The following is a 21434-nucleotide window of genomic DNA, read 5'->3' on the forward strand; positions in this document are numbered from 1 at the left end:
TTGATTGTCTGTCTTCTTTAATAATGTCCTTTTCAGAAAGAAATCTATTATCTTTGTGTGTGCTGGCCTATTTCTGACTCCAGATCCATTGCAGTATTGTTGACTCTTAACTGCCTTCTAAGATGGCCTAGCAAACAACTCAGTTGTATCAAACTGCTACAAGGCCTAAAGAAAGGGATGAACCTCTTGTCGATCCCCTCTCATTCCCACCTCTGCTAATGAATCAGTACTCCTCCGTGTTGCCACCCTCAGCACCACCTCCAAGTGGGGTTCAAGGGCACAGGATGTACACCAGATGGCAGCCTTCAATGTCCATCGTCAAGAGTGGCTCAGTAGCACCACTGCTGACCAAGATATGCAAGCCCTAAAAGACATAAGAGCTAGACTGGATCTGTGGTAAGTAGTGAGGGAACCAATGAGGAAAAATTGTTGAACTCATCCTCACCAAATTGCATGTCATAGATGTATCTGTCCATGATAGATTAGTGAGAGTGACAAAGTCCCGATTGTATGTTGAGAATGACCTCCTTTTGCATTGAGTGGCACCACCCTATATTAAATGAGAGACAGACTTGAAGTAGAACTAGCAACACTAAACTATTTCATGAGGTGCTGGGGGCCATCAACAGCATTGTACTTTACCACCATCTGTAAATTCATGGATTGGCATCACTCCCAACTCTATCATTACCATCAAGCTGGAAGGTCAACCCTAATTCAATATTGAGTGCAAGATGGTATGCAAGGAGCAACATCAGGGGTCAACCTGGTTAAAAATAGGATAAAATAATCCATGGATGCAGCATGTAATAGACAATGCTAAACAATCTCACAAGCAATGGATCAGTTCTAAGCTCTGCAGTCCTGCCGCATCCAGTCATAAACTAAACAACTAACAGGAGGAGAAGAATCCATAAATATCCCTATTGTTAATGATGGAGTAGCTAAGCAAATAAATGTGAAAGATAAGGCTAAAGTATTTGCGTCCATCTTCAGCCTAAAGAGCTGAATGAATGATTCCATCTTGGCCATCTCCTGAGGTCATCAGTCAACCAATTTGATTTACTCTGAGTGATATCAAGAAATGGCTGAAGACACTGGATAATGCAAAGAATTTGACCTTGACAAAATTTTGACAATAATAGTGAAGACTCGTGCTCCAGGAATAGCTTCAACCCCAACCAAACTATTTCAGTATAGCTATACAGTGCTCATCACATTCTCATCACATTCTCATCACATTCTCATCACATTCTCATCACATTCTCATCACATTCTCATCACATTCTCATCACATTCTCATCACATTCTCATCACATAAAGCATTTTATGTCCATGTCCAGCAAGATCTGGACAAAATCCATGTTTGGACTGATGAGTGGCACAAATGTGACATGAATGTTGCTACTTAAGTGCCAGGCAATGGTTGTTTCCAAAAAGAGAGAATCTAACGATCACCGCTTGACATTCAACAGCATTGTCATGACTGAAACCCTCACTATCAACATCCTAGGGGTTACCAGAAATTGTACTTGACCAGACATGTAAATCCTGTGGCTACAAGAGCAGGTCAGAAGCTAGGGATTTTGTGGCAAATAGCTTACCCCCAGGCCCCCACTCACTGTCAACTGTCTACAAGCACAAGTCAGGGTGTGATGGAATATTGCCCCTCTATCTGGTTGAATGCAGTTCTAACAAGACTCAAAATTTAACACCATCCAGGCCAAGGCTGGCTCGCTGGTGCTTGGTTCATCATTTTCATCAATCACTACCTTGCACAATGCAGTGGAGCAATGTGCACAATCTACAAGGTACACTGAAGTAACTCAGCAAGGCTTCTCAACAGCAAGTTCCAAAACTATGATCTCTACCATCTAGAAGGACAAAGGTAGCAGATGCAAGGGATCACTGCCACCTGCAAGTTTCCCTTCAAGTCAAACACCATCCTGACTTGGATGTATATTACTACTTCTTCACAGTTGCTGTTTAAATATGGAATTCTCTTCCTAATAGCACCCTGAGGGTCTCCACAGCCAAGGGGTGCAGTTTAAGAAGACGGTTTATCACCATCACCTCCTGTTAGAGATTGACTATAAATGCTGGCCCAGCCGGTGATTCCATATCCCATGAATGAAAACTTTTAAAAAATCAATTCAGGTATGGAAATTAGAATCCTCTGCAGCCTGTGACTCAACGCCCCTACTTCCTCAGAAGGCTAAGGAAATTCAGCATGTCCACAATTACTCTTACCAATGTTTATAGATGCACCAAAGAAAGCATCTAATCTGGATGCATCACAGCTTGATATGGCAACTATACCTCCCAAGACCTCAAGAAATTACAGACAGATGTGAACACAGCTCAGTTCTTCACGCAAGCCTTCCATCGACTCCATCTACATGTCCCCCTGCCTTGGGAAAGCAGCGTACGTAATCAAAGACTCTGCCTAGTTCAGTTATACTCTTTTGCACCCTATTCCATTGGGCAGAAGATACAAAAGTTTGAAAACACATACCAATGATTTAAGAATAGCCAATTCCCTGCTGTAATCAGACTTATGAACAGTCTTCTGATCTATAACAGTTGATCTGCACCTCTTCTGTCATACTATATTGTGTTGTGTTACCTGATGTACTTACTTAAGATATGATTTGTTAGCACGCAAAATAAAACTTTTCACTATTTTGGTACATTTGACAATAATAAATCAAATTTAATCCTAATCTAATGTCTTGACTATATCCAAGTCACCCAGCTCTAAAGTTTCATTACAAAAGACCATCTACTGTAGATGTAGATTTCCCACTAAGTTCTTGCTGTTTCTGGGTCCATGATACTGTGGCTAATTTTAATTTTGTTGCATATATTCTAATTCTATTTTGTTTTTATGATTTGCTAATTGATGCAGAGAATCTGTATTCCTTTTGTGGGAGGCTACCAATAATTTTAGTTATTTATAATATTTTTCAGGAGCTGCGCAACACATTGCAACAAGTCCGGCAGGCATTCCTGGAGAAGGAACAGCACTATCAGGCCCTGGAAAGAGAGCATCAGCGTGAAGTCGCTGTCCAGGAGGAGAACATCCAGTGCCTGAAAGAGCGGTTACAGGACAAGGAACATTTCTTGCAGGTGAAAATAGGCACCCAACCCTGGAATATCTGTGACACAATCCAATTATTCTCTGCCATACAGATAGACACACTTCTTCTTTCCGTTGGCTTCATTCATTGATTTGTTTTTTATGCCATTCCTCCCCATCACATTTGAATTCTCAGCTCTTGTAGAGATATGGTGCTGTTTGGTATTTGCAACCTTCCTTGAAATCCCTGTGTTTCATTGGTGGATGAGCGCGCACAGTGCTCAAACATCTCGGTTACAGATTGTATTACAGCTGAGTCTTTTTCAGGTCACTTTCACTTTCTGGGGAAGTCACCAGATCACAGTCAGAAGCATGATGTTGCCTCCTTTTAGTTTTGTACCATGTATTGATGTCATTTGGCACTTGGGTGTAGAAAGCTAACTGTTAGGCACCTGAGGACGGGACAGAGTCCAAGTGAGGAGAGTCTAAATTGTAGTTTGATAGAGCAACACCTGTGTGTATTCTGGTAGATGGTTCAGATGCCAAGTTGGTGAAGTCCCTCTTGATAAAATGTGCATGCCAGCATTGTCATTTGGGTGATTCCTTATCTTTGAGGCAGAAGATTGTATGTTCAGCCCTCACTCTGGGCCAAGATCACACTTCAGTGCAGTGCTGGGGAGTATGCATTCATGAATACTATCTGTACTGACAGTTTGTCTGTATTAGTAATTCAGATGGACATTAAAGATTCCATACAGCTATCTCTTTTCTGAAAAAAAGAGTGCTCTCACCTGTCCACCAACCAACAAAAGCAAAGAATATAAACTGTAATAAATTCTGAAATAAAAGCAAAGTGCTGGAGAAACTCAGCAAGTCTGGCAGCATCTGTGGAGAGAGAAAAACAAAGTTAACATTTCAAATCCTGTATGACTTTTTTCTTCAGAACCTTATAATAAATTTTAATTCATTTCACTGCAACATTTGTCTGAAAATGGTTGCTGCTTTTACCTATAAATTTAAAAAAAATGTAACTTAAGTAAGTCTTTGTAAGTGAGATACTTTAGGATATTTCTGAAAGATGTGATAAAGTGCTGCAGAAATACAGGTTTTTATGTAATATTTGTCAAAAAGTGCTTTCCTGACAACTAGTACTAGGCTTAACAGGTTAAAATCAGAAAATGAACCTTATTTTGTAGTCAGCAGTGACTGAACAATGCCATTACACTTGGTCTTGTCTTGACTTTCTATGGGCTTTTGCATTAGAACTGATAGTGATTATAAATCCATTTTGGCAAAACACCCCCCTACAGCAGAACCAGTACCAGTTAGACACAGCAAGCAACTATGTCTCTGCCTGACCATAAAATTAAAGAGTCCTGACTGAGGCTTGCCAAATCTGAACCAGGAAATGCATGTTAGAATATTCAATTCAAAGTAAGATAATGTACATAGAGCAAAATAAAGAAAGCAAGAAGTTCTGAATTGAGACGGAGCGAGAGAATAAACTAGAAGTAAAACTTTCCTTTTGTAGTTTCAGAAACAATTAAAATCCAAAGTTGTGCAATTGTCTGCTTCTGATACTTGATTCCCAGTGCTGAAGAAGCTGATTGACATAAAATTAAGAATTCATCACTCTTAAAAATAATTTGCTTATGTGGGATTGAACACGCCATACCTTTTTCTGACCTTCTTGAAAGAAAGGTGATAGTGAGTCTCTCACTTTTAATTAAATGCAGAGTAACTTGGAAAGTAACTTCTAGATTTCGACATTGAATTTAAGTTGCTGGAAACTTCTGTCCGATTTACACTTTAATAGTGGTCACCACTAATAGTCTCAGTATTATGGGCTTTTGCGTGATACATCGATTTTCCTGCTCCTCGAATGCTGCCTGACCTGCTGTGCTTTTCCAGCACTACTCTACACTAGACTCTGATTTCCAGCATCTGCAGTCCTCCCTTTTGCCTAGTCTCAGTATTATGTCTACAGCAAAGAACAGGTCAGTGTATAAAAATGCCAGTTACATTTTCCAAGGAGTCTCTCTCCATCTTCCTGAAATCTGGGCATATTGAAAAAAGATGGTACTGTTCTGATACCGGTTGTCTTGACAGTGAATTAGTTAGTTTGGTTTCAAAATTATAACAGGGATTTTAGTGTTATACCTGCACATTATGTTGGTTGAAAGCTGGGTTAACATAAAGTCAATTCTTCACTGAGATACTTTAGCAGCTCTTGTAGAGAAATTTTAGTTCAAGCAACCTGGGCTGGAGTCACAGCCAGATGTCAGTAAGAAAGGATTCTGTTGTAAGGCAATCATATTTCATCAAGGATTTATCTTTGTATGTTCGCAGCAATATATTGAACTCTTTGAATGCCAGCAGAATGAAGAACAAAGCGGAGAAGAAAGAGATGTGCTGGTAGATAAACTGCGAGAGCGAATCAAGGAGAGAGATAAAGCTTTAGAGGTAGGTCAAACACATTGTGCTTTCTATTTATTTACTTCAGCTTAATGTACAAATTATATTGTTTCTTCCTCAATTCTATCTTTTCGGGCTTCTTTTGCTGAATCTATTCCGAACAAATAAGTACTTATTCTATTAAACTTGTTAATGACTAAATTAAAATTTGTCTCTATTTTGCAAGCATTGTTCCTTTAATTCTCAGTTTATCTTAAATGTTCTTTTCCACTACTGCATTAGGGAGGAAATAATCTATCCCTAGCCAGCATCTATTCGACACATTGTAATCTTAGTGGAAGTAATTTTTGTGCTAACTATTGTAAAAAAAAATCATAAAATGACCCTCAAGGATGGGCTTCTGAGAGCTTAAGAAATGCAACTTGTGAGATTTCAATATCTGTCTACATCCCTTCCTTCTCATTGAGAGAAGCACAATGAATTAGAAAACACTATTTATTTAATGTGTATTTGTTGAGGAAAAGGCATCCCATATGATATATTTATGTAGAGAAAAATGTGTATATTGAAAGTACTGAATTTGAAACTGTTCATGGATCCCATAAATGTTAAAAGCATGAGCTGTCCATCAGAATAGAAAATAGAAATTTCCTCTCTGTGGAGAGGGGAATACATTTTAAGAAAAACAATCTGCAAGGACTTTACTTAGATTTTTATCACAATGTTTTATTGTTTCTTTATTAGTTTAAAAAAAACTATAAAAAGAACACAAGTTAAAATTTAAAGCAACAAACGTCTACAACAATTCAATTCACATTACTAAGACAAAGATGTTGAAATACATAGAATAAAATGGATATAGTGTGCAGGATCAGGAAATTTTGCTGCATTTGTCGATATATAAGTAAGATTGAATATATATTACTCAGGTAAAGGTTGACCTTTAAATTGTATGTTGGAGAAGAAAATAGGCTTAGTAGGCAGAAGAGACTTTTCATATTCAATGCCCTCTTAAGTCAAAACTTTCAGCAATTTGGACAGATTGCATTTGTTCATGCAATCATTGAATGGAAAAAGAGTGACTAAATTCTTACGACTAAAGGAGAAATTTTAACAAGTGGTAGAAAATCCATGCCGTAACATTGCAATTCACAATGGTATTTATTTCTAAAGCCCCTTCTAATATGTTAAAATATCTCAAAGTTCTCACTACCTATTTACTACTCATTTATACTTTAGTGTTAAGGTCCCAGATCTCGAGGTCTCTGCAGCTTTCTAATAATTAGGCGAGCATTTCTATCTTGTAGTGAGCTAGAAATACAGGGAGAACTAGCCATTTGGATACAGAACTGGCTCAAAGGTAGAAGACAGAGAGTGGTGGTGGAGGATCATTTTTCAGACTGGAGGCCTGTGACCAGTGGAGTGCCACAAGGATCGGTGCTGGGTTCACTACTTTTTGTCATTTATATAAATTACTTGGATGTGAACACAAGAAGTATAGTTAGTAAGTTTGCTGATGACACCAAAATTGGAGCTGTGGTGGACATTGAGGAAGGTTACCTTAGATTACAATGGGATCTTGATAAGATGGACCAATGGGCTAAGGAGTGGCAGATGGAGTTTAATTTAGATAAATGCGAGGTGCTGCATTTTGGGAAAGCAAATCTTAGCAGAACTTCTCCACTTAATGGTGAGGTCCTAGGAAGTATTGCTGAACAGAGAGACCTTGGAGTACAGGTTCATAGCTCCTGGAAAGTAGAATTGTAGGTTGATAGGATCGTGAAGAAGATATTTGGTATGGTTTCTTTTATTGGTCAGAGTATTGAGTACAGGAGTTGGGAGGTCATGTTGCGACTGTACAGGACAGGACATTGGTTAGGCCACTTTTGGAGTATTGCGTGCAATTCTGGTCTCCTTCCTATCAGGATGTTGTGAAATTTGAAAGGGTTCAGCAAAGATTTACAAAGATGTTGCCAGGGTTGGAGGATTTGAGCTATGGGGAAAGTTGAATAAGCTGGGGCTGTTTCCCTGGAATGTCGGAGGCTGAGGGGTGACCTTATAGAGGTTTACAAAATCATGAGGGGCATGGATAGGATAAATAGACAAAGTCTTTTCCCTGGGAGGGGGGAGTCCAGAACTAGAGGGCAGAGTTTAGGGTAATGGGGAAAGATAGAGACTTAAGGGGCAACTTTTTCATGCAGAGGGTGGTACTTGTATGGAATGAGCTGCCAGAGGAAGTGATGGAGGCTAGTATAGTTGTAACATTTAAAAGGCATCTGGATGGGTATATGAATAGGAAAGGTGTGGATGGATATGGGCCAGCTGCTGGCAGTTGGGACTAGATTGGGTTGGGATATCTGGTCGGCATGGACGAGTTGGACCGAAGGGTCTGTTTCCATGCTGTACATCTCTATGACTCTATGGATCTAAATCATTCATACTGTTTATTTCCAGTATGCCATTGATGAGAAGTTCAGTACTTTGGAAAAAAAGGAGAGTGAAATACAGCAGCTGCACCTGGTTATACGTGAGAAAGAAAAGGATCTGGAAAGATTTCGCTGCATCTTCTCCAACAATGAAGAGACTATCAATGTAAGTGGACACACTGCAAATCTACATTAATATTTGCAGGAAGTAAAATGGGTGGAGTGATCAACAGAGTAGTGGAAGTGGACAAATAGGTTTCCTTTACTCTGTTTCATACCCAGATGCTTTAGGTGGAAACTTAGACTGTTCCAAACCTGTGGGGGCTATTTTCAATTCAAACCCAATTTCCTAAGGTGCAGTAACAGAGTACTGGGGGATACTATCTGAAATAAAAATAGGAAGTGCTGAAAACACTCTTCAAGCCGAATCAGCATGTTTTGAGAGAGAAACAAAGATAACATTTGAAGTTAATTGTAGGGAATCTAATGTGAACTTGCCTCCAACAGGGTTTGTACTTGATGTAGCATATTGTAGTATTGAAGAATCTATCAGACTTATTCCAAGTAACTATTGTGTACAAATATTACACCTCTCAGACACAGAAGTGCATGAGCTAATATTAAGCTATTAGATTACAACAGAGGGACGTGTTTCTAGTGGCATGCAATGGCTCCAGCAATCTGAGGTAAGATAGATTAAGACCTTTAAACCCTTAGGTCACGTGTTATAATATGGACAACATGAGAATGTTTCTTCAGGGAATACTGACATAGTAATTGTGAGGCATAATGCAACAGAGGCTTATCAGAATAATCACTGGGAGGCAGGATTTACCTATGAGGAGAGATTGAGGAAACTGGTCCTCTATTACCTTGAGTTTTGAAGAATGTGAGGTGATCTCATCAAAACAGAGGACTGCATAAGTTCAGTCATTGAGCAGGTTCAAGATAAGAATCAGTTGCTTTCTGGAGACTGGTGATATTAAGGTATCCGTGCCTACTGCAGGAAAGTGGTGATGAGGTAAATGATCAGCCATCATCTAATGATGGTCCAGACTTGAGGGGATGAATGGCCTACTTCTGCTGAAATGTTTCTGTTTCCTGTCCTTTGAATGGATATGCAGTTGAGTGAAAGGCACCTGGTGCTGCTGCTCCTGTTGGAGCAGATGTTGCTGATGTGACTTCTGTTCTTCACTCTCAGCAGAGCTGAAATCTGGATCTGTCTAAACTACTCTCGTGCTGTGCTGAAAGCTATCAGCAGGGTAATGCCACTGCAAGTGGATGCAGTCCTATTTAAGTGGAGTGCTTTCTAAGATGTTACCATTCACTGCATGACACTGATTGCTTTGCACAGGTGTTGATGGTAGCATCACATTGCTGCAACAGAGCTTTCTGTGCTAGGGTATACTTCTGCATATGAAGATGATGCCTAGTATCATATAGTACAGTTCAGAAATTTCCACTAATTCCTTTTCTCTGAGAGAATTTTGCACTGAAATCACTATTCAACTGTACACAATGTCTTAGATTTCAGAAAGATAATTTCAGAAAATCAGTAAATGACAAAGGTTCCTTTCAACTGAAATAGTGGAGTAAATAACACACAAAATAATAGAGGCAATGTTGGACAGTTGAGTTGCAGAAATGTTACAACAGACTGAGGATCTGCATATTTTACCAAGAGACTAATGTGAAATTTGGTAAGTCATAAGTTAGAGCAGAGAATCAGTTGAGATACAGGCACACCACCTCCCCCGTCCCTCTCTTACATTAATACAATGGCTGACATCACTTAATAGGAATATCAATTACATCAAGAATCACATGGAATATTTCCATGAAGGAATCCATAAATTGTGCAGTGCATTCTTAGATGTAATCTGTGTCTGTGCACTGCTGCAGACAGTCTCTCAGAATTAAAATCTGAAATGAATTATTTCCAGAGCCTTACATTTATGCTCTGTGGGATATCCATACTAATGTTCATTTTGCATGATTGTTTATGATGTGTGGTAGGCTAAAGCATCATGTTGACTCAGTGGTTAGCACTGCTGCTTCACAGCACCAGGGACTCTGATTTGATTCGTGCCTCAGGCCTCTGTGCAAACTCCATACAGACATTCTCCTCGTGTCCTCATGGGTTTTCATTGGGTGTTCTGGTTTCCTCCCACAGTCCAAAGATGTTCAGGTCAGGTGTATTGGCCATGTTAAATTGCCCATAGTGTGAAGTCAGGGGTAAATATAGGGTAAGGGAATGGGTCTGGGTGGCTTATTTTCAGAGGGTTGGTGTGGACTTGTTGGGCCAAATGGCCTGTTTCCATACTGTAGGGAATTTAATCTGAATTTGCCTCCAACAGGGTGTTGTACTTAATGTGGCATATTGTAGTATTGAAGAATCTATCAGATTTATTCCAAGTAACTATTATGTGCAAATATTACACCTCTCAGACACAGAAGTGCATGAGCTAATAATAAACTATTAGATTACAACAGAGGGACATGTTTCTAGTGGCATGCAATGGCTCCAGCAATCTGAGGTAAAATAGATTAAGACCTTTAAACCCTTAGGTCACATGTTATAATACAGATAACATGAGAATGTTTCTTCAGGAGATACTGACATAGTAATTGTGAGGCATAATACAACAGTTCATTTGCTTTCATTTTGAGCACACAGATTATGACATCGATATAAGATATGGTTGTGACAAATTATAAAAATAGAAGATTCTTTCGAATATGATGGCAAAGGTTTGATGCTGGACATTTTTGGGTTTTTTTCAGTTATATTGCTTTCAGTTAGGAGTTTTCTTCCAAATGTGTGGATGAATAACAACATGGCTGAGGGATTGCAGAAATAGCCAACATTTGGTGTTATATATCAGTACACAGATTCAAGTTACTTGTACAGATGATAAACAAATACTAAAAGTTAGATTACAATATTTGGATATACACAGGCAATATCTCTTAAACTTCAATACATATGTAATTTGTTGCAGGTCTAAACCTTTAACTGCTCATTCACTGACTGCAAGTTCAAACAATGCTAACATCCCTCAGCAAAGCAGCGGGAAAGTTTACAGCAAAGCTTGGATAAAGTGAAAGTTATGAACATGCACCCACACCCCGCAGTTTTATTTTTGAGAGCTAATGGCAACGTGCAGCATAAACCAGTGTCAAGTACCCTGCTTACAGCAGGTTTGTGGACACCGATTCTGAAAGAAATGTTTCCCTAATTATACAGATGTTTTAGCCATCAATACTGAATGGAAGCAATTTGCATTTATAACCAGATAAGAACATCTGTGTAAGAGGTTACATCAACTTCCCTCTTGAGATGAACCCAAGGGGCTTTTTTTTCAATCTAAGCATAATTGGTTATTGACATTCTCATACTGCTTTGCCTGACATTCATGTAGTTATATTTGATCCCAGTATAAGTCCTATACTTATGTTTGCACACTGGCGCACTCCATTCCCATATAATGTTCTGAATAGTTGATTTCAGTGAAACAACAATGAGGGGTTTGTGTCTCTCCTGCACAGTCATTATAAGGGCAATGCTGTCTATGTTAGTTGCTGCAGTTCCATTGTTTTGTTTGAAGTACTATAAACCTGTTCTTTCGACATGTGTGCACTCAGTGCCCCATCTTGAGATGTGGCATTGACAACAAATACAGCTGTTTCTTGAAGAAAATTGCTGGGGTTCTTCACTGTAATTCCTCAAAGCAAAACCTTTCCAACTTTTCAGTTTTATTGAAGAAGTTCTTCTCACTCTGTATCCTGTTCAGTGGACCTGATGAGGTGCAAACAGAAGATGAAAACAGCATGCTCTTGGGAAAGAAGAAATTCATGGTTTAAAATACTTTTGATTGCTTTACCACGGACACAGGATTTCCTGTATAATTTGTAACTTTCCTTGTGGAAAGCCAAGGAAAATGGGATGGTATTAGAATCCAGACCCAGGCTAATTTCCAGGTCTTGGCCCACGTGTATGCAGCAAAACCTGGCTGGAAAAATCTTTCCCTCTTTTCTGCAACTTCCCAGTATTGACTCATTTTAATTTTTTAAAATGCTGCATCCTTCACTTTGAATGAAATCACTTTACTGATTTACAGAATTTCTTGGTGACCCATTGTCACTGTTTTTTTGCCACTGACTGAAATCATTGAACCCTTAAATTCTATTTTAAACCTTGTTTTCATGAATTAGAATTAGAGCGTCCTTTATTGTCATGTGTACTCAAGTACAAGAGTACAGTGAAAAGTTTTACAATATTGACTCTTCTGGTGCCATCTTAGGTACAAGTTTTAGATACAAAAAGTGAATAAAATAAGTAGTTGCATTACTTTATCTTGACTCATAGTATAAGTTAGAAATAAGACATAGTTAGAAGGATGGACATAACATCAGATAAGCAAATTACAGATAAACATTACATTGTAGTAGTTCAGCGCAGGGGCTTCTACACATGGTCTGACTGTCTGCACCAGACCCCAGTCGAACAACCATCCCATACCGCTCCAAACCTCCAGTCTGCTCTGCACTTACTCTCAGCTGCTCCAAGGTAAGTTTTCTCAGGATTACTTCCCTGCCCTGGGACTACAACCCCATGCCAGTCTCTGATTTGATAAATATCAAAGAAAATACACAGACATTCATTGTTTCACCGCTAAAACACAATCCTAATTCACAAAACTCTATTGTTAATTTTGAATATTTACCTTGACCAGAAGCAGCAATTTGTGTGATCTCATCATCTAACATCATCTAGTGATTGAGAAGTTGTTAATTATTTCATTGGAGTTGGCTGCTGTATCTGAGACCCTATTCATTTTAGAGAAGGGTGGAATTTGCATACATAACCCTCTAAACTTCAGACCTTTCATTGTACTTCACAGCTGCTAAAATATTTTCAAAGTGTAATCACCATGGTAACGTGGTATTTGTATGCTCAACTAGTTTTCATAAAAGGTAATGTGATGAATAGCCATGATTCCTGATTATTTGAGGACTACGTGTTTGGCACCAGAAGAGCTTGCTTGTTCTTTTTTCTAAAATGGCATGTAAGTGGATCCAAGGCCTTTGGATCAGTGTCACACTTTTAGGACCAATGATGTGAATGCCACTGATGCAAATACATTTTGCTGGCAATTCATTGATATGCCCACTTTGATTGTATGCTCAAGTCCTGAAAATGAGCTGCTTCCCTGGACTTTCTGGATTCCCTGGATTGAAAGGCAAGAGTGATATTTCCTGATTCAAGACTGACTGAGTGTTTTAACTTTATTTTACTGATGAATTGGGCAAAGTATTTTAGTGCTGAAGCTAGATAAAATCATGCTTTGGTAAGGACTTGGCATTTGGGGTCTGTTCCAGGTAGTAAGCCAAAGTTGTTGGAATTCAGTAAGTTCATTTTAAATATAAAGAATGCTTTTGCTGTATTGAGCAACGGGGGGGAATGTCTGTGTCACATCTGAAATGACAGATGTTTGATTTAATGAGCTGAGTGGCCTTGATCTGAACTACGCATGTGATTGCGATCTTTCAATTCTCTGATATTTCAGAGTCTGGAGAGCCTCATGAAAGGGAAAGACCTGGAGTTAGAGCAGATTATGATGGCATACAAGAAACTCCATTGGCTGAAGCAGGAGATGGAGGAGAAGCATGTTCGTTTCTTGAAGGAAAAGGACGCAGTCAACAGTCAGCTGCAGGCAGCACTGCACAACAGCAACAAGGAGGTTGAGGTAGGAAGCTTGTGAGGCCACTTGAAAGAAAATCTCAATCAAAGTTTTGACACAATAAATCATATTCATGATGATGCAACAAAATAAATTTCTGGAGATTTGCACTAGTCATGAAAAACAGTTGTCATTTTTTTTTCCCATGATCTGCCAATTGTGTTGTGCTTGATTATTTTACAGCAGGATATTGAAGTTCATAATCAGCCCAGGGAGCCATATATTGCAAATTTCTAGTGCTCTGTACCCTGAGAAGATCTGTGGTTCCTGTTGCTTTCATCTAGTTCTGACCCTGATAGCAAATCTGCCTACAAGAAAAGTAAAATGCTCCCTTTAAGTTATAGAGTCTCTGAAATGAATACAGGAATAGGCAATTCAACCCTTTAAGCCTATACACCATTTATTAAAATCATAGCTAAGGTTGAATTTCAGCTCCACCTTATTGTGTTATTCTCATTGCCCTTAATTCCCTACTATACCAATATCTATCAGTGTCTGGCTTGAATATGCTCAGTAATTGAGCATTCTTGGCTCTCTGGAGTAGGGAATTCAGCTTTCACAGCCCTTTGATTGAAGAATTTATTCTCATCTCTATTTAATTTGAATAGAACTATTGGTATATAACTATCCACTCTCTCAATGATGTTCCCAGAAAATCGCAGTGCGCTGCATTTAATGCAGTTAACTGGTTTGGTAGTTGACATCAAAGTTGATAAATGGTGCACACAGGAATTTTACCTCCGCTTGCTAATTAATGAATTTCAAAGTTTCATTGTGGGAAGTAAAGAGTGCCCCTTTTTAATTGTGATGCAACGTATGAGATAACTTTTAAGTGTAGCTTAAATAAGACATTCACCTAATGTCTGTATGGCTTTCCTCCCACAGTCCAAGGATGCACAAGTTAGGTAGATTAGCCATGTTTAATTGCCCCATAGTGTGCAGGGGTGTGCAAGCTAGGTGGATTAGCCATAGGAAGTGCAGAGTTGCAGGGATATGGTAGGTGGGTGGGATGCCCTTCTGAGGGTCGGTATAGATTCAAAGGGCCAAATGGCTTGCTTCCTGTAGGGATTCTCTGAACGACAACTGGAAGAGGCAAAGTCAACATAAAGATATCATTTAGGATTGGCCCTCAGTGGCATGTTGGCAGAACACCAATTCCTACTCTGAACTTTTTGTTCAAATTCCCCGGGCAGGATCTGACCGTAATGTTGATGAGCAGAGTTAGCGCTGGGTCTGATAACATGATGGAACAGCTGAGGCTGCGGCTGCAGCTGAAGGAGCGAATGTTGCAGGAAGTGTTAAAAGATAGAAGCATATTGACAACTGATCATGAGCAAGAGGTGGCAGAGCTGCTGCAAACCATCAACTCCCGTGATCAGCAGATGAAGGTAATGTGCTGCTTAAATGTTCTGTTCCTGTTTCTGTGTGGCTTATTTCCCTAAAAATCTAAATATCAGTTCCTTGTCTACCACAACCTGATTATACAGCATGCATTGATTAAGATCTCTACGTCCAATAGTTGCTACTTTTCAAATAACTTTGATTTATCTCTGTAATTGGTCTCTCAATTCTTAATAATCATAAACCCAAATTGTTGACGTTATTTATAACTCCTTTTGAAGAACTATCTCCACCTTTGCCTCTAACATACCATTTTGTGAATAAGTTTGCAATCCTGCATGACTGTTTTGGTACTAGAGAAATGCTGACAGAACACTGTCACTGTAATGCAGGTTTTATGTGCCTTCCAATAACACCTTTTTGTGTTGCTGTTTCCGAAGGTTTTATTTTCTGATCAATATCCTGCAGATGTCAAGACTGTTCGGTACACTTGCATTGACAATGACATTCTGAAATTTTATTATGGTGTAATAAGGAAAGGCTTTTCTTTCAATTAAGCAATCAGTACTAGGCAAAGCCAATCTAGTAAAGTAAACATTGTCTTAATCGCAGCTAATGTGTGTTTCTATGGAAAGTGTAATATGACATTTGAAGAATCAGATGGAAACATGTGGCTCAGTACTGGTCCCCACACACCACCTTGGAAAATTTTACAGTGAAGAACATAATCAGTTACTAGATACATTTCTAGCTGCAATTGTAATTGGTAAATTATAGAACTAATTTTGAGTAGAGTCATTCCCATTAGTGAATGTGACTTATAAACATCCAGCAGCATTGACCCTCTGTTTAATTTCTTATCTAGTGGGCAACACCACTGACCAAGGAATAATCGTGCACTGAAATGACCTTTTACATCAAGTAGTGAAGTGTGGGGCACAATCTCCAGAACATCCTGCCACAGCAATGAGAATGTTAGCAACCAAACAAAGCTGGGACATTTAATTTGCTGCTGTGGTCAGATGAAAGAATGTTTAATATTTCCTGTGTACTATTTTTCAGGATGCAACAGAGAAGTTGATACATACCTTTGCAGAGAAGAACCATGAGCTTCGGACATTGCGCCGCCAGCTGGTTGAGAAGGATCGAGAAGCAGCAAACTTCACCGAGCAGAATGTGTCCTCATTGGAGATAACAACAGAAATAGCCCACCTCAAAGAACTTCTCCAGGAAAAGGATCGAATAATCCATGTAAAGCCTTCAAGCATTGTTTTACAACAAATGTATTTTGCCCTGCACTGAATTCAGCAGTTTGTAGTGCTTATTAGAATTCCTTTGCTGCGTAACTAGACACAAAAAAACGTTATGGCTGTACAAGTACAAAATATAACTGTGTAATTATGTGAGCCAATGCATGAGTTACCTGTAACAACAGAATTATCATTCAATGCAAGCTGTGCATATATTTGTTGCAAGCCAGACCCAGAAACGTTGGCAACTGAAGGTAAAGATCCACTGTATGCCTACCATTGTTTGAGTCTATGACTCCAGTTGGTGTCCCAGTAAAATGTCCCACTGCAATATTGATGCTGCAATCTGAGGAGATGGTGGCATATCAGTAACCATAAGATATAGGAGCAGAGTTAGGCCATTTGGCCCATCAAGTCTACTCTGCCATGATTGTGGCTGATCTATTTCTCAATCCCACTCACCTATCTTCCCCTTGCAACCTTTTTGATTCCCCCTACTAATTAAGAATCTATCTCTGTCTTAAAGATATTTAATGGTTTGGCCTCCGCAGACTTCTATGAATAACAGATTTGCTTCCCTCTGAAGAAATTCCTCCTCCTCTCAGTTTTGAAAGTTTGTTCTTTCACTCTGAGGCTGTGTCCTTGGGTTCCAATCCCTCCCAGTAGGGGAACCATCTTTTATGTCCACTGTATCCAGCCTTGGCCGTATTCTGTAAGTTTCAATGAGATAACCCCCTCATCCTTCTAAACTCCATTGAGTGCAGTCACTAGATTGTTTATTCAACAGCCTAGACTGAATAGGCTAATTCACAAGTTTGAATCCTATTATTGAAACTGATAGAATTTAATTTCACTGAAATGGTTAGAAGTTGGGAAGTGTTGATGTCCAAAGGGACCTGTGTGGCCTTGTCTATGCATCACTAAAAGTCCAGTGTGCAGTTGCAGCAAGCAATTAGAAAGGTAAATGGGGTTGTGGCCTTCATCACAAGAAGGCGAGAGTACAGACATAAAGATGGAGGGCAGGTTCATAGTTCCTTGAAAGTGGAGTCACAGGTAGATAGGATAGTGAAGAAGGCATTGGTATGCTTTCCTTTACTGGTCAGAACATTGAGTACAGGAGTTGGGAGGTCATGTTGTGGCTGTACAGGATGTTCATTAGGCCACTTTTGGAATACTGCATGCAATTCTGGTCTCCCTTCTATAAGAAGGGTATTATGAAACTTGAAAGGGTTCAGAATAGATTTACAAGGATATTGCCAGGGATGGAGGGTTTGAGCCACAGGAAAAGGCTGAATAGGCTCGGGCTATTTTCCCTGGAGAATCAGAGGCTGAGGAGTGACCTTAAAGAGGTTTATAAAATCATGAGGGGCATGGATAGATAAATAGACAGGCTCGCTTACTCTCTCTCGCATGCTCTGGTGCTCGCTCGCTCTCCCTCTCTTGCCACAAAGCAAAATGAAACATTAGCTGCTAGTACACATTCACTTTCACACAAAGAATAACTGGTTGGATCAGATACTGGAGCAATGATAATATTCAAGTAAATACATCCCAAAATATGTCAGCAGCTCGAGAAGAACACTTGATGGAGGAATCTTACAAAATGTAGGCCAAAGGTTAATTCATCTTTTACTTGAGAGCAGAGCTGCACTTTTCACCTGTTTCACGTGTATGTTCTGTACTTTAGAAGGGCACAGGTGTAAGTAGCACATATTTGCTGAACTATAGATTTATTGGTTAATCAAGAAGTGCCACATGAGATTTCTTGGGATATCCATCCTGCCTGGAGCATCTTAGCTTTCATACCAGATTCTGTCACTGTGTTGTGGTTTAAAATGCATTGAGATATTTTATAAAAAATTAACTTTGGTGACCAGCTGAGAGCATTTTACTTGGAGTGGTAATTATTTCCAAACAACTAATCTGAGCTGTTTCTGTTCAGGAGCTGGTGCAGGATTATCAGAGCAAGAATGAGCCTGCCTTCCAAACTGAAAAAATGGAAGCTTCTGAGCCTATTGACACTCAGCAGAAAGCAAATGGAAGGGAAGGTAAGTGAAATTAAGTGAGATTCGTAGGCTTTTAGCTTTTTAACAAACACAAAATAACTTTTTTTCACTATGTTCTTAATAGGATTTTGACTATTGCATCTCAGTATTGTCAATGATAGCAAAATAGAAGTCGTCATTATTATCAATATTGAACTCTCATGTTACTAGCTGAATTCAAAATGTACTCTAAGCAGTAATGCTTCAGTAATAAAGGAAGTGGCTAAAACAAGAGCAACAATCACATCTAGAGTGCTCAGATGTCCTTTGGTCAGCATTAAATACATTTCAGCTGCTAGTTTAACTTCTAAAAGTATTGAGCAAAGAAAGTGGGAAATGTCTCTTTGATGCAGTTGGGCCTACTCGGCTGAACTGTTTGGGTCAGAATTTCTAGTTTTCATGCTGTTATGTAGGGTGGGTAATTTATATATATTTTAATATCTTTTTAAAACTTTGGAGTTTTGTAATAAGGCCATGTGGTTTTTTTTTTGTGTTTGAAGAGTTTAACGATCAACTTGTAAGCAATTTTGTAGCCATGGTTATTTCTTTTCAATATTAGCCTGCAGGATGAATAGGGTTTTTTTTAATTACAGTAACAGGGTGTATTATTGATCATGTTAAACAACATATGAAACATATTTCAGTAAAGGCTTCTGGACTTTATTGAGTTCAGTGAAAATACACATAGCCAAATGGGAAAAAAAAAGGTTTTGTTTGAATTTCAGTTTGGGGCAGATTTGCAGACATCTTGGATGGAGACGGTGTGTAAAGCAGCGCTCTTGAGAAAGCAAGTGGAAAATAGGTTACCTTACCACTGGAGGAGGAGGCTCTACAAATATCCCCATCCTAAGTTGTAAAAGAGCTCAGCACATCAGCGCAAAAGATGTGGTGTAAGCATTTGCAGTAATCTTCAACCAGATGTGCCAAGTGGATGATCCATCTCCGCCTCCTCCAGTGGTCCCAAGCATCTCAGATCCCAGTCTTCTCACAATTTAATTCACTCCAGTTGGTGTTAAGATAAATGTTTGGAGGCATTGGAACGTGCAGAAGTTGTGGGCCCTGTCAACATTCTGCCAGAAGATTTGTGCTCCAGAACGTGTTACTCCCCTAGTGAAGCTCTTCCAGTACACTACAACACCGGTAGCTACCCAATAAAGTGGAAAAATGCCCAGGAATGATCTGCAAACAAGAAGCAAAACAAATCAAACCTGGTCAGTTACTACCCCATCAGTCTATTCTCGATCATCAGTAAAGTGATGGACAGTGTCATCAGCAGTGCTATGAAGCAGCACCTACTCAGCAATAACCTGCAAATTGACGTCCAGTTTGGGTTTTGCCAGAGCCACTCAGCTCCTGACCTCATTACAGCCTAGGTTGAAATATAGACAATAGAAGTGAATTATAGAGATGAGGTGAGAGTGACATCAAGGCTGCACTCGGCCGAGTTTAGCACCAAGGATCTGTGCAAAACTGGCATCAATGAATATCAGGAGCAAATTCTGTGCTGGCTGGAGTCTTGCCTGGCAAATAGGAAGATAGTTGTGTTTGTTGGAGGTCATCTCAGCTCCAGGAAATCTCTGCAGGAGTCCCTCAGGGTGGTGTCCTAAGCCCAACTACCTTCAGCTGCTTCATCAATGACCTCCCCTCCATTATAACATTAGAAGTGAGGATGTTCACCAATGGTTGTGCAGTGTGCAGCATCATTCATGACTCCTCAGATTTTGAAGCAGTCCATGTTCAAATGCAATAAGATCTGGACAATATCCAGCCTCGAGCTGACCAGTGGGAAGTAACATTTGCCAGTAACAAATGCCAGGCAATAACCATCTCCAGTAACGTAGTCTAACCACTACCCCTTGACATTCAATGGTGTTACTGTTGCTGAATCCCCCACGATCAACATCCTGGGGTTACCATTGTCCAGAAGCTCAATTTTTGGATTTGACACATAGATACAGTGGCTACAAGAGCAGGTCAGAGGCTCGGCATACTACAGTAAGTAACTCACTCCTGACTTCCCAGAGCTGTCCTCATCTTCAAGACTCAAATCACGAGTGTGATAAAATCTTCCCCACCTGTCTGGATGGATGCTACTCTAACAACACTCAAGAAGCTTGACTCCATCTAAGACAAAACAGCCTGCTTGATGGGCACCACATGCACAAGCATCCATTCCCTCCATCTCACTAGTAGCAATGTGTATTACCCACAAGATGCACTGCAAAAATTCACCAAAGATCATTAGACAGCATCTTCCAAATCCACGACCACTTCCACCTAGAAAGACATGGCAGAATTAGTTCAAGAAGGCGACTCACCACCACCTTTTCAAAGGCAACTAAGACAGATAATAAATGCTGACCAGTCAGTGATACTCACATGTGACGAGTGAATATAAAAGTAGGGGTTTTGACCCAGACAAGAAGTGCTTTAATAAAATCCTGAAGAAATTTCCTGAAGTTGAGAACATTTAAACTGATGTCTAAAAACTCCAGGAAACAGCTGTCAGATTTTCCAAACTGGGAGTTGAAGTTACTGTCAAATTAATCTTCTAGTGGTGTTCAAAAAGGTGATTTTTTTTTTTCTAATGTATTGTAAAGGGCGGGATTTGTAAAAGGACATTTTGGGTGATTGAGGTTATTAATTATTGTGTGTTGCAAAATCTTTAAGATTTTGCTGTATGTAAATAGGCTGGTTTATTCTATTTTATTTTTATTTCATTTGCTTGATGAATTTGTTCTATTGTTGCAACCAAATCTACAATATTGTGTGCTTGTGTTCCAGTGAGAGACTACCTTACTAAAAACAAAAAAAAATCTACCAAGCCAGATTTCAGTCTGGGATCAGATTTATCCAGTAATATCATTGGCTGGGATCACAACAAAGGCTAGAACACAAATTACGCAAGGATTGCAGTTGATCAGGGAAACAATGTGGCTTCACTGAAATTTCCAGTTAGTTTTGTGCTGAAACGGGGGTGGATTACTGAATGAAATAGATTGAACTAATCATTACCTTCAAGCTACTAGAAAATGCAAGATGCTATATGTCAGTATCGAGGTCACTCATCTCTACTACTGTCTTCCCAATGCACAGTGTGTAAGAAGCAATAATCCTATTGTGAGTTAAATCCT

General features: G+C 39.4%; 1 protein-coding gene across 12 annotated transcripts in view; it reads left to right on the forward strand.

The window, feature by feature from the left end:
• pde4dip (phosphodiesterase 4D interacting protein) overlaps positions 1 to 21434 on the forward strand; it is a 466622-nt gene that overhangs the window by 325303 nt on the left and 119885 nt on the right. For all 12 annotated transcript variants that reach the window (XM_072573987.1, XM_072573990.1, XM_072573980.1 and 9 more), the window contains 7 exons: positions 2971 to 3129; positions 5429 to 5542; positions 7949 to 8086; positions 13491 to 13670; positions 14858 to 15052; positions 16068 to 16256; positions 18198 to 18303. In XM_072573987.1, coding sequence (XP_072430088.1) covers positions 2971 to 3129; positions 5429 to 5542; positions 7949 to 8086; positions 13491 to 13670; positions 14858 to 15052; positions 16068 to 16256; positions 18198 to 18303 — 1081 coding nt within the window. The remainder of the gene's footprint in view (positions 1 to 2970; positions 3130 to 5428; positions 5543 to 7948; positions 8087 to 13490; positions 13671 to 14857; positions 15053 to 16067; positions 16257 to 18197; positions 18304 to 21434) is intronic.

Source organism: Chiloscyllium punctatum, chromosome 7, assembly GCF_047496795.1.
Source record: "Chiloscyllium punctatum isolate Juve2018m chromosome 7, sChiPun1.3, whole genome shotgun sequence".
Classification (NCBI taxonomy): domain Eukaryota; kingdom Metazoa; phylum Chordata; class Chondrichthyes; order Orectolobiformes; family Hemiscylliidae; genus Chiloscyllium; species Chiloscyllium punctatum.